This window comes from Scomber scombrus, chromosome 18 (genome assembly GCF_963691925.1).
Source record: "Scomber scombrus chromosome 18, fScoSco1.1, whole genome shotgun sequence".
Lineage (NCBI taxonomy): Eukaryota > Metazoa > Chordata > Actinopteri > Scombriformes > Scombridae > Scomber > Scomber scombrus.
In genome coordinates this window covers 4,341,372-4,354,537 of record NC_084987.1, presented here as the reverse complement: position 1 = coordinate 4,354,537, position 13,166 = coordinate 4,341,372, and the positions used below count along the sequence as shown (strand labels likewise).

Sequence of the window (13,166 nt, the reverse complement as noted above, 5' to 3'; positions counted from 1 at the left end):
AGACCTTGGCTTGCTCGGAAAAGTGTGAAGACATACAAGCGCTGATTAGTAATCTTGTTGATGCTAAAAACCTGTCGACGTTCAGTAAATGATAATTTCTTGAAATGCACAAGGGGAGAAAGTCACCAGACTCCCACTGCAAAAACCTGGAAGTTAAGGTGGTATTGGAAATTCAGTAATGGATGAAATAGTTTCTGGCATCCTTTCTCGGTTCGTTGAAGCGTGTAAACTTCTATTTTAAATATTTATTGTATATTTTACATGAAACCCAGGATTGGAAAAGCTAGATTGTTGGTGTAGCTCTACTTTATTTGCAGATGCCTCACAGATGCCTCCTGGTGGTTGTCCGTATGCATAACAGCTGTGTTTTCAAGCTAATGCCAAAATATTAGTTATGTGGAGAAACATGTAAAAGGAAGTCGTGGGTAACGAGGTAGCAGAAACTCGTAAAAGATGTGTGCACCTCCCGAATATTCCTTTGTTTAAGTTTTGTTTCATACAAGCTGTAGTAGCTGAGTGGTTGATCCAACTTCCAGGTGGCAGTGTTGAAATAGTGCCACTGAATTGTACAACACTGCACTTAAAATCCCTACAAGTATAAAATAAAACAGCTAAATAAATGAATGTCTGCTTATGTGCAAACGGTGACACGTGTTTCGGCAAAGCGAGCTTTAGAGTCGCTTACAAACTCAACAGAAGGATATAAGTGAACCCAACTAAACGGGGAATTTGCTGTGTGCACACAAATTGAACTTGAGCAACAAATATTGGCCAAATTTGCCAAGTGGTACGATGCAAATAAAAAATCTAATCCTATAAACCAATAGAGACAATATTTGGAGGAAAACAACAAAAAACATTCAGACTTCTTTCAGTTATTTTTAAGGTTTAAATCAGTCCAAGACAAGACAAACACACATATGGAGTAATTCCCAACACAGCGGGAGGACTCTCTGTATTTGCTGCTTGAACCAAATAAAAACAAACTGTCAGAAACTTCAATAAAAACAGGCAAAACTTATTGATTTAACCACTTGTGGGACCTCAAAGCAAAGATTTGTTGTTGGACCCTTAATGAACCTTTCTATATACGGTAATACTGTTGGCTCAATTCTTTGATTGACACATAAAACTAATTGGCAACCACTTATTCTCTCTACACTAATCCTCTATTAACAGCTTCTCAAATGTGAAAATATAAAATTAGCTAGTTTCCCCAGTTTCCCATGATAGTAAACTCAACATTTCTGGGGTGTTTTTGACTGTAGGTGAGATAAAGGAAGTCATTTGAATGTGTTCATTTGCGCCTCCAGTAATAATATTTGTAATTTTTTTACTATTTTCTGACATTATATACACTGAAAAATACCTTGTCAGACCTATTGATAATGAAACCTATGATGCGACTTATGATGACAACGCCTATGATAGATTAATACCTTGATGAAACACAATTTTAAAGCAAATGCACTATAAATTTAAACAATTAAGGAATTTGAAATTAGACCTTCACGACCAGGCTACAAGACGGAGGACCTGTCATAGTTGATGTTGTACTTCAGTGATTCAAATTTCGAGTTTTTGAATAATCAAATTTCGTAGATGACAAGTAAACCTGCATTGATTCTGGAGCAAATAGTACCAGGTACCACTGCATGACGTAAATAAAGAAACATAAACAAGACTCTTTAGCTACAAAAACCCCAAAAACTACAGTCCTGCTCAGCTTTTTTCTCGCCCCACACCTCTCCGTCCTTTCCCCTCTCTATCTGCCTCCCCCTCTCTCTCTTTCTCCTCGTGAAGACTCCCAGTGTACAAAGTCATTGTTTTTTGACTGTTCTGACTTGACACTGCACCGATTCCTCCCATGTCCCCTGTAGAGAGACCCCAGCGGATGAACAACATCCTGACCTCGGCCACCGAGCCCTACGACCTGTCGCTCTCCAGATCCTTCCAGAACCTCAGCCATCTGCCGCCCTCCTACGAGCTGGCCCTCAAGTCTGACTTAAGTAAATACTCCTCCTCTCTGCACAGATTAAGTAGGTGGTCCTTCATTCGTCCTTCGTCGCCGTGTTTTCTTTTTTGCCTGATGCACCAAAAAAAAAAAAAAAAGACAGGGAATGACTTCACCCCCCTTGTGCCCTTGTGCATTTTAAAGGGTTGCCACATTCACCGCGTCTGGCCTGACGAAGCATCTGAATGTCCATTACAGAGACATGCATCATGATAAGTATCTCCAGATGTTTGGTGGCTCATCATGCAGATTTAAATCCTCACTTTTTCACCTTTTTTTTTTTAGGGAGGGGAAATAAACTTCTTAAAATGCATGAGCCTCCACACACACACTCATTCCCATCCACTCATCTATCGGCCCCCATCCACTGACATCTAATTGGCGTGTAATTTGGCTCCATCTGCGGCCCATGTATGTTGCTAATGTCTCTTGATGACATATTAAGAGCCATTTTGTTCTGCTGAATGGCATCTATACGCTAACAAGATGGCGCTTTAATGTCTCAGCGATGTTATAGTCCATTATCTTTTTCGCCCGTGACATTTTCAGTGCAATGATGATGTCTGAGCTGATGACCGTTGCATGCATCGTATATTCCCTCTGAGCACATGCATGTTTTGTGTGTTTATCCATCCAGGTTTTTATTTATTTATTTAAGCATTAGCTGTGTGAGAAACAAGAAAAAGCATTTTATAGAAGCAGGCAGGAAGTTGACCAATACTGGCTTTAAAGGAATAGTTTAACATTCATACATTTACTCAAGTACTGTACTGTTAAATTTAAAGGTACTTCTACCCCGCTACATTTCAGAGGCAAATATTGTACTTTTTACTTTATTTCATAGATATAAGCTGCTTTTCAGATCAATATTTTATACGTAAAACATACGATCAGTTCATGAAATGTGCATTGTTGTGCATAGATTAGACCATTCAACAGTATAATGTAGCTTGACAACATTAAAACATGGCTTAAATGTACTCGATTAATCAATGTTAATACTCAAATATATACATATGCATGACACAACACACTAAATTGGGCTATTTTTCACGAGTACTTTTACAGAACATTTTGCTAACACTATTTATGTACTTTTACTCTTAAAATTGAGATTTTTAATGCAGGACTTTTACTTGTAATTGAATATTTGTTTCATTGTGGCATCCCTACTTTTTTCACCAATGGGTTACTATGGAGCTACAGCTAGCAGCTGGTTAGCTTAGCTTAGCTTAGCATAAAGACTGAAAACAGGGGGAAACAGCTAGCCTGGCTCTGTCCAAAGGTAACAAAATTAGTCTACCAGCACCTTTAAAACTCACTAATATACAGGTTATATCTCATTTGTTTAATAATTACAAAAATCAAAGTTTAAAAATGACATTTGTTTTTTACAGAGGGTTAGCTGGGAGTCTTCCTGGACTTCCTGGTGTCTTATTCGTCACTGTAAGGTTGCCAGGCAACTAGCAAGTGATGTGCACAAGAACCCGTCCGACACATAAAACCCTGCAAAAAATCATAATTTGGCATTTTCTCACTTTGGCAACTAAGTATATTTCCCCCCAAAAAAGTTGAGCTATTCCTTTAAAGATGAAACGGGTTAATATAAATCTTTTTCCACATGCTGTAGAGATGAATGGTGAACATTCGTCAAGCCTGCACGGTGGTGATGCATGTATATACAGGGTATCACCACAATACAGAAAAGGTTCAAATGCAGACTGAACACAATGTGTTTGTGCTTCAAAGGGAAAATAATTTATTGTAACAAATTTAAAATACTAATTAGGTTTTTTTCACAAGGTTATCAACACAAGTGTGGAAAGTCTTCCAGCTTTATTCTAAAAGAGCCTTTTAAATTCAGCTTTCAAAGAGAAATGTTTTACACACAATTGGCATGATTTCTGGAGAAAGATTTAATTGATAAAATGATAAACTGAAGTATGTGAAAGGTGATTAGTAATAGATGATCTGTTGAAACCTTGTCACACAATAGTGGAGCGAAAGCATTTAAACAGAAGATATTGAAGGAAACTTTTATTTCTTTAATGTGAATGTTCTGTTAAGATAATACCGAGGTGTATAAAAAAAGCAGAATTCAAAGTGTATTTATTCTCTTCTTATTTAAAATGTTGTAGAGCTCTAGAGGATTTTTGCAAACACAGTTCAAATAAAACCTTTAAGGTACAAAAAATATTATTTATACATTCTCAGTTGAGCACTCTCACTTTTAGATCCTCAAATCCATCCATTTTTTATGCGTCTGTTTTTTAAGATGAACTGCTTTTCAAACGATTACTTTTTGGAGCAATGCGATCACCGGAGAGCCGTGAAAAAAATTCCTTTAAATCAGCAAACTAATCAAATGGCACATTTTTCTCCCCTACTCATACTTTACATTTTCAAATAAACAGATGCTGAATATGTGCTTGTAAGCGTTCCTTCATGTTGCCTATTTGTCAGTCGAGTGATTTAAACACTACACTGGAAACATGCTGCATGCTTGTATTGTGTGGCGACTTATCACATTTAACACATTTGTTGACAGTAAATCTTTATGGAAAAAAGGAGGGGTTTTTTTTAGCTTTAAGAGGCTGATTTTTAGGCTTATTCAGACTACTTGTGTACTTTTTGTGTATTATATGTAGGAACAGTTGTACTGCACACAGGTGAACGCACCATTCATTCCCACTGAACGTTAAGAGAAGTTATCACTGAGCAAAAGCCATATAAATGTATCATTGCTCCTCTTTTCCACAGTGCAGGTTGCGCAATAGAAAAACATGCATCGGCGCAATCTTCTCTCAACGCATTCAACATTCTTCTTTTTTTTTGTTGCCTTTTTCTCTCCCTTATCAACTCGGGGCTTTGCTCTTATCTCACTGGAGCCTTGTACACACACAGAAAAATCACAGAGATGAATCACGCTGAACTACAAAGAAGCTTTTCAGTTTTGGAGACAGGAGCCCCGCAGAATTTGTTAAACAAGCAAGCAAAGTCCTCCCTTGAAGAAAGCCCTTCCACTTAGAGAGAGAGAGAGAGAGAAAAAAAAAGGTTCAAGCATGAGTAAGGTCTTTGGAAACAAGCCTAAAAGTAATATAATTAGTCATGATTTTAATTAAACCCATCTGGAGAGATGATGATTACTAAATTAAATTAGTATGGTTTATTTGCAATTTTGAAAGATAGTGTATGTGTGGCACGTGTGTGTGTGTGTGTGTGTGTGTATGTGTGTGTGTGGATCCTCTTTCATCCCGCTTGTCCTTCAGTGATATAAACGAGGCAAAGATTGAGGACGCCGGTCTAAAAAAAAAAACCCTGCTCAGCTCCTCGAAGGAGGCTGCAAAAAAAAAAAGGGGGAAACAAATCTTCTTTGGCTCTGTTGTCTTTCACCTTAATCACCCTAAAAAGGGATTAAAACACTTTTCAGGACAAACAAAGCACCTTAATCCTCCAAAAAAAAAAAATGTGAAAAGTAAATGAAATTGCTGCACCTCCACCTTTTGATTTCACCGCTTCTGCTCCCAACCTCTCTAAAGATCACTTTATAATTGATGTTCCTCCAGTTTCACAAGTGTTAGTGCATTATATGATTACAGTCTTCTTTGCTCCGTGCTGCCTATCGTGATCAATAGCTGACACGTAAATATACTGGCTATATTGAATCTAATCTAGCAGAGTGGGAGCTGGGGTTTAATTAGCCGTTGTTAGCAATTTCCTGTGTTTGTAGCTCCACTTCACGTTTGGGACCCTTCAGCCTCTCGCAATTATGTTAATTGTTAAGTGCTGCGTTTTATCAGCACGGCAGAGTTTTAGGATCAAGCAATATGCATCGCCCCTGTCTTAAATCATTCCAGTCACTTAAAGTGTAAATACTGTACACACACACATAAAAAGCGGGCCTTAAATCAAACGGCAAGGGAAGGGAAGTTCTAGAGAGGAAGAGGACGTGATGTAATTACTGAGCACAGAAAGCTTCTATTGAAATTATTATTACCATAAATTCTCAGATAGTGGTCAATCCATTTAAAATGTCTCAGCTGTAGAGAGAAGCAGGCTTTTATATGAAACAGGCTTGTATTAGAGACAGGCTTTTATTTCTTATTTCTCACTTTTCAGTATGTTTTATGATATTTTTTGTGGTTGAAGCTGTTTGCTGTTAATTCAAAATCACTTTCTCCATGTTTGGCTGTTGTTGTGCAGTATAACCTCAATTTCTACAGCAATAATTCCATCAGTGCAACAACAGAAGTTGTTGCAAGCTGCATGTTTATTAGAAAAAATACCGGTTTTGGTGCAGTCGGACTGAAAAATTGCTTCTCATTTATGCCTTCGTGGAACGAGGCACGATGCATTAGCTTCCGGTCCCAAACCCACCCGCCTCTTACACTTTGCACATTTATATATTGACACTCTCCAATGTCCAGCTGACATCTATCTAGTGTATTGCATTCAGTTGAGATCCATGCATCCAGTTTTTCCCATCTGAACAGCCGCAAAGGCCTAAGGTGCCTGTGCAAAGTCGACAAACTAATGACAATACCATCTATATGACTTAAAGATATGAGTTTCACCCAGTGTCTCAAACTCCAACAAGCGGGCCATGTTTGCTTCCATTAGAATCGAGATCTCAAGAAGGGAATGAAAGCATCTGTTGTTTTAAATTATCTATTAATTCAGAAAAACAGGAAAGATTATCTCGGTATATTTTTCAAGTGAATGCAATAAACTCCCATAGACATCAGACTCATTCAGGAAATATTGTAAGTTTATATTGTTGTTTTATAGCTGTGCAGTAAAATAATACAAGAAGCAGAGAAGGAAAGGTTGTAGTTAGTGAGTGACTGCAGCTTTACACCAAGTCAGAAAAACATCAAAGTAGAAGCAATTTGAATTGATTGGTGAATGGAAACAGTACTTTTGTTAAAAGAGAGACTCAGAGTGGTGAGTATGACATTACTCCGTTGTTGCACTTATAGATGATACTTTATTTGTCCCTGTGCAGAAATTGGTTTGGTTGATGGCAACAATACCAATGAGGAGGCTTTATGTTTGTCGTCTTCATCATTCTGTCTCTGTAGATGCATTGAATACTTGGTAATGTAATAGTTTGCTGGCCATTGTTACAGTTTTTCTGTACCACAGTTAGCGTTGCCAAAACAGCAGATGATGCAAACCGATTAAAGCACTTATAATAAAAGCACAGTGAAACATTTGGAACACTTTGTTGTGGACGTTAAAAGATAAGCAATTCCTTTAGAAAGCAGAAAGCATATTCTTGACTGTGTCTTAGTGCTCATGAGGTCAGTCGGCAGGTCCCATTTAAGCTCGAGCACGGTGCCAAGGTACTTGTAATCCGTGACAGATTGTATTGGCTCCCCCCATTGATAAAAGTAGGGTTAGAGGATTGCAGCTTTCTAAAAAAATCAATGGACATTTTGTTTGTTTTAGAGGTCTTTAAGAGAAAGTTTGAGTTCTCTCACCAATTTATGAAGCAACTTATAGAAGGCGCAATAAAGCTGTATCATCTGCATATGTGATAAAGTGCCTATTAAGCAAAGTGCTACTGCAAGACTTGATGTATAAAATAAACAATAAAAATGATAAACCCTGTGCAAGTGGTCATTTTGTAAGAGAGTGATGTACCTACTCAACAATCCCTGAGATCGAGGCCAACTGCAGCAACTTTATCTACTAAAATACTGGGTTGAATAGTGTTAAAAGTGGTCCAAAAAATAAAATCTTAAGAGTAGAATACACTTTGGTTGAGTGCGCAATAAGTGCAATAGAGTTAGAATTGCATCTTCAACCCTTCTTAGAGGCTTGATGAGCAAATTGCAAGAGATCTGTGAGGTGCTGTGTTGATTGAGTACTTCACGACCAGTGGTTCTGCAAGTTTTCGGCACAGGTGCAACTGTAGATGTTTTTTTCATATGGTAGGGAAAGAGGACTTAAAAATGAAAGTAAAGACTGATGCTTGCAGTTCAGCACAGTGCTTTAAAACACTTGCACAAATAGTGTCAGGGCCTGGGCTTTTTTTTGTAGGTTACAGCCTCTAAAAAAGGTGACAGACTTCTGATTTCTTGATAATTAAGTTGGGTGTATTGAAGGTGGAGGAGTGAGGGCATTATAGTTGCAGCCTCGGCACTTTAACCTCTCTCTTATCTTTTGTTTGTAGCTGTACATGTCCAGCAATATTTGTCTTTTTTTCTTCTGTCCTTTCTAGCTGTTTCATCCTAGTGTCTGTAAACTATCCAAAGTTATCATTCGGATAAACCTTAAACGTCTAAGTAGGTATCACAGAAATTGATATGAGTTGATCATTAGTATCAGGGCTATTAAAGATCTCCCATAATGTGTAGTCGCACATCCCTGCAGTGCTGTTATGCTGCCGTTGGTCCACCCTTAAGATAGACAGTCTCAGCTATCGCCAAGACACAGGCGCTCCAATACTTGTGCAGGCAGCAGGTGTTGGCAGACAGCTTGTCGGCCGCTTTCAGGGACTGTTGCATTAATGAGCAGGGTAGTAGGCATGAGGGAGTTTATTTGTTTTCCAGCCACAAATACCAACCTTACATCCCTGTGTTTTCTTCATCCATGTAGTACCTCCCTTCCCATTCCTTCTGAGACTGTTTGATATCGATTCTACTATGGTGGAATAGTCCAGAGATATGTGATTGCGTCCCACAGCAAGGATTATCCGCTGTATTGGGGTTTCACAGGCTACACCGCCAGCAACATAGCTGTGATTGTGTCCAAAATCACCACAAACAGTCCAATCATGCACCATAAAGTGAAATCTATAATTGCTGCTTCAGTGCAAAATGAGATGTGCAGTAAAAAAAAACCCAATTAAATTCACACAAACAACACAATAAAACACACAAATACCAAGTTTGAAACAGCTACAGTAGCATTAAAGCGGAATAAGTGCAGTGAAAATGTGCATTAAGCAGAATTACCCATTTGAGCCATTACAGTACCAGTAATCCCATCCAGCCTTATCGTTTCTTCCTGGCCTTTATTTGTTCAAGCCGGCTATTATTTGACACTGAGCCATTACTTCAGTATCAGCTTTTATTTGAGGATGTATGGTGCTATAATCTATTCCTGCCACATTAGCATTTGAGTCTATAATCACCACAGATCTCTTGCAGTGACTGGATACTCAAGTTTGACCTATTAATGGAGCTATGGGCCACGGCTTGTCGATTGTCTGTATACTCGTAGCCTCTGGTTGAGTTTGGTTGACATTTTCTGCCATAATGTCACATCTAAACTAACCCTTTAGGGAAAAGTGCTGGAGCACATCGCCACAGGCCAAAGTTTGGCCCCGGTCATTAGAAATGCACAAAGCAGAGGAGATGAAACCCCTCGTGGAGGGACAGTAAAGTGACATTCTGCATCCAGGCACGACATCTCTCCCAATGAGACGAGCATCCAGACAAACAATTCCCATCGTCCCTTTTCTCCACAACTCAGTGAAGCATGGTATGGTCCTAAAACGGCCATTTGACCTCTGTGTTCTGCTATAATTAACTACTGCAGAGGTAACGACCCCTCAGCCGCCACACTTTATCAGAGAGCTTCCATGGCAGCGTCCCCCTGTGTGCCAGAGCTGCCAAAAACAGGTAGATAAAAGTCTGCTGAGAGCTGATTGCTGCCTGTGGTTAATGCAGCCGTAATGACTTCACCATTAGGAGCACGTGTGCACACAGCAGAGAGACCAACCTGCTTTCTGGGAGATGAATTAAACAACTGGTTGCCTATTCAGGCACCACTAGCGCATGAACTGTTGAGGATTGCTGCATGCTGATGAGTTCTCTCTGCACTGAAGGACATCTGCACTGATGAGAGTCTGGTTTTGTCCTGTTTTACATGAAAAAAAGGACAAAACTATTCAACAGTTTGAATAGGACTCTCCAACTCTTGTGTTGATAATAATTATTACCCGACAGACATAATGGAGACTAAAATGTCAACATTTTCATTCCTCTTGCTTCATTGCTCTTATTTGGTCTTTGTGATGACATTTAAGGACAACTTTATATCCAACTCATTAACCTGGTTCTGAGGTTGACACTTGCAAATGTCATAAAAGAAAAAAGTTAATTAACAAATTAGTAGCTTTATGCATTGGAGCCTCTTCCACTTGCAGTCTAATCTAATCTATTGTTATTCTGGGGAATGTGGGAAATGACTAACCATAGAAGAATAGACAGGTTAAAAGTTCAAGTATTCATGGATGTGTTTCTTACTCCTCAGGTGATAAAGACGTAGAAGAATACTACACAAGAAAGCATCACCATCATGACTTTGGCGGCCGAGGACCGACACACATGGTGAAGCTGAATGCAGAGCCTCCGCAGCACCAGCAGCACCAGCAGCACCAGCAACACCAGCAGCGTCAGCGTCCCCACCGTGTCCAGAGGGCCATGTCCCAGGATCACGTGCTGTCTCCTCCCAGGACACCGCGTCGCGGAGACTACGGCCTGTCTTCGTACGGTGTCATGGCAGCTGCTGCGTACGGGAGCAGCCGCCACCTCTCAGAGGAACAGCTACTGTCAGCGGACCGCCTCCACTCCCAGGATCCTTTGCTGTCCCCGGCGATGCGGCGCGACAAGTTCCGGGAGAAGGCGATGGCGCGGGCGATGTCTCACGCCGACATGCTGATGCCCACAACGCCTGTCGTGGACCGCCACAAGATGACCAAGATGCACTCTCAACCCAGTGCCTCTAACGACTCCTACAACACGCTGACGGTCAACCATGCGTCCACGTCTAAGAGGCAGGCGTTTGCCTCCCGACGAACACACACGGTGGACCACCTACAGTACATTCCCGGCCACCACCACACATACCGCACTGCCAGTAAGAACGAGGTAACTGTTTAACTGCAGAGTGGCTGGAGCGAAGGATTCAACAGAAATCTCCAAAATCAGCAAGTTTCTTCAGCAGAGGTCTTCTGTCTACTTGTTTTAAAAAAAAACAAAAAAAACAACCTCCTACATTAAAACTCTTCCTGCTTTTTAGCACAAGCTTCCTGTGTCATCCAGATTTTGGGTAACTATAATCAACACTGGCAAAGACATTTCTCTCTTAGAGCATCATAAGGGCTTTGCGCGTTGACACAAAGAGGGATCCTTCATGTCAGATGTTTGACAGCGTGAAGAAAATATTTTTTAAACCGGACATGGGACTGAAAGAGAATTGTATTAACTTTATAAATATATAAATATACTATATTTACTATTTGTATTTTCAGTCCTTGTTATAGCTTTAGAGATTCTCATTGAACGTGACTGATGTAAGCACTTCAAGTGGTGCCTCTTAAATTTGTCCCATTTCAACGATGAAGTGGATTTGTGGGTTAAAAAGCACAATTAATGACTTCCCTTTTTTTGTTTTATTTTATTCTTCTTCTTTGATAAACGGCCAGAACATATCAGCTTATTAGTGAAAACAGAGGCTATTTCTGTTGCATACAATAGATGATTGTAAATAGGCTATATTAGCAGCATTAAAACAAGAAAAGCTGGTCCTTTGGCGCTATTGTTTTCCTTTATTTTAGTTTTTTTATCTCCCACCTGGAATCTATAATGGATTCTCAATTAATAGTTTTAACTTTAGATAAGGCAGAGTTCCCAAATTGATATTATTTCCACAGATGTCTCCAAAACACGTGGACATAATATGTATATGGGGAGTTTTTTCTTTTCTTTTTTAACTGTGCTTGTAGCATAGAACGAGTGTGTATGAACCTTTTACCACTGTCAAATGGCAGCTTCAGTCTGCAGGTGAAAATGGAACCTAATGGCTAATGAATTAGCTTAATTTTATGTTCACATCCTTGTCCTTGCTTTCTCACCCACGCCCACACCCTGCTCTGTTTGTGATTGGCCAGCTGAGGAGGTCCAGCGGTAGTTTTGTGTCGATGTTTTGGCAGAATCAATCAGCAGTAAAGAGGACGTCATCGTCATAATCGCTAATCAATCAAGCATTAATTAAAACTGTGAACTGTTTTCCCACATGTTTTCATTAAAGCAATGCCTTATTGTATGGAATCCCATATGCTCTTAATTGAACAATCATGCTTTTGTCATGTGTCTCGGCTTGTGTGCAATATATTGATCATGATTTACCAGCAGAACCAGCAGTAAAAAGCCTGTACAGTGATAGATGATACAGTACATATACCTCAAAATCACATTTTGGAAGGAAATCAATCAATAAGTGGATAGCATTCATATTGGAGATTTGATAAATTAGATTTGCATTCACTTAATTCACCTTGTTTGAGGTTCATTGGGCTCATAAGTAGGAATACAGTGCTCTTTTTTTCAAGAGGAGAGTAGAGGTCTTCACACATTCACTTGGTTCCTATTTGAGACCGAATCCCACAGGGTCCAAATTATATTCCGTCTAATCGGGTCGGTAGAGTCCCGTCGGATTCCCCCAGGTCTCGGGGATGTCCATCAATATGTCTAATACCCCAGTGGATCCAAGTGGACTCTCTATCAGCTCGGATCCTGTGGTGCGTCATTAATCTTCAAAGGAGAAAAAAAATGTGTTTTTTGAGGCCGGTGGAGAGGAGAGGGAAAAAAATGACATGTATCACTGCTCTCTGTTAATTAGAGGAACATCATGCTGCTGCAAGACAAAGTCACTGTTTAAGGAAGTCACAAGTAAATCTCATGACTTGGCTACTAAGTCCAAATCCAAATCAAGGCAATTAAATCCCAAATCAAATCCAAAGACATGACAATTAAGTTCCAAGTTAAGACAATTAAGTTCCAAGCTAAAACTCTCAAGTCAAGAAAATTGAGTTTTAAGTCAAGTCCGATTCCTAAACTGTGTGTTTCGAGTCCTAAACAAGTGTATGACTTGTCTGTCTGCTGGTGTGCACTGTCAACCAAACCTTTCCCTTACATTGTGATTGTTGTGATTTGAAGCAAACCCATTGACATGAACATGAAGCTTTTCACAACGTAATGTTTCATCTTTAAGATAAGGAGGATACCAAGACATCGTAAGTGAATTCACGAGTCATTGGCGTTGAAGTCCAAGTCTGTATTAAAGTCTATTCGAATTGTGTCGAATCTGAATCAAATCCACTGCTGCTGCTGCTGCATCATGTCTAATTATCTTCGAG

At 39.6% G+C, this 13,166-nt stretch overlaps 1 protein-coding gene across 1 annotated transcript in view; it reads left to right on the top strand.

Annotated features, from left to right (window-relative positions):
* The window catches only part of LOC133999448 (protein shisa-6-like), an 87,804-nt gene extending 75,348 nt beyond the window's left edge, over positions 1-12,456 (top strand). The window contains exons 7-8 of the mRNA XM_062438633.1: positions 1,881-2,009; positions 10,280-12,456. Of these exons, the coding sequence (XP_062294617.1) occupies positions 1,881-2,009; positions 10,280-10,908 (758 nt within the window). The 3' untranslated portion in view covers positions 10,909-12,456. The remainder of the gene's footprint in view (positions 1-1,880; positions 2,010-10,279) is intronic.
* Positions 12,457-13,166: the final 710 nt, after the last annotated feature.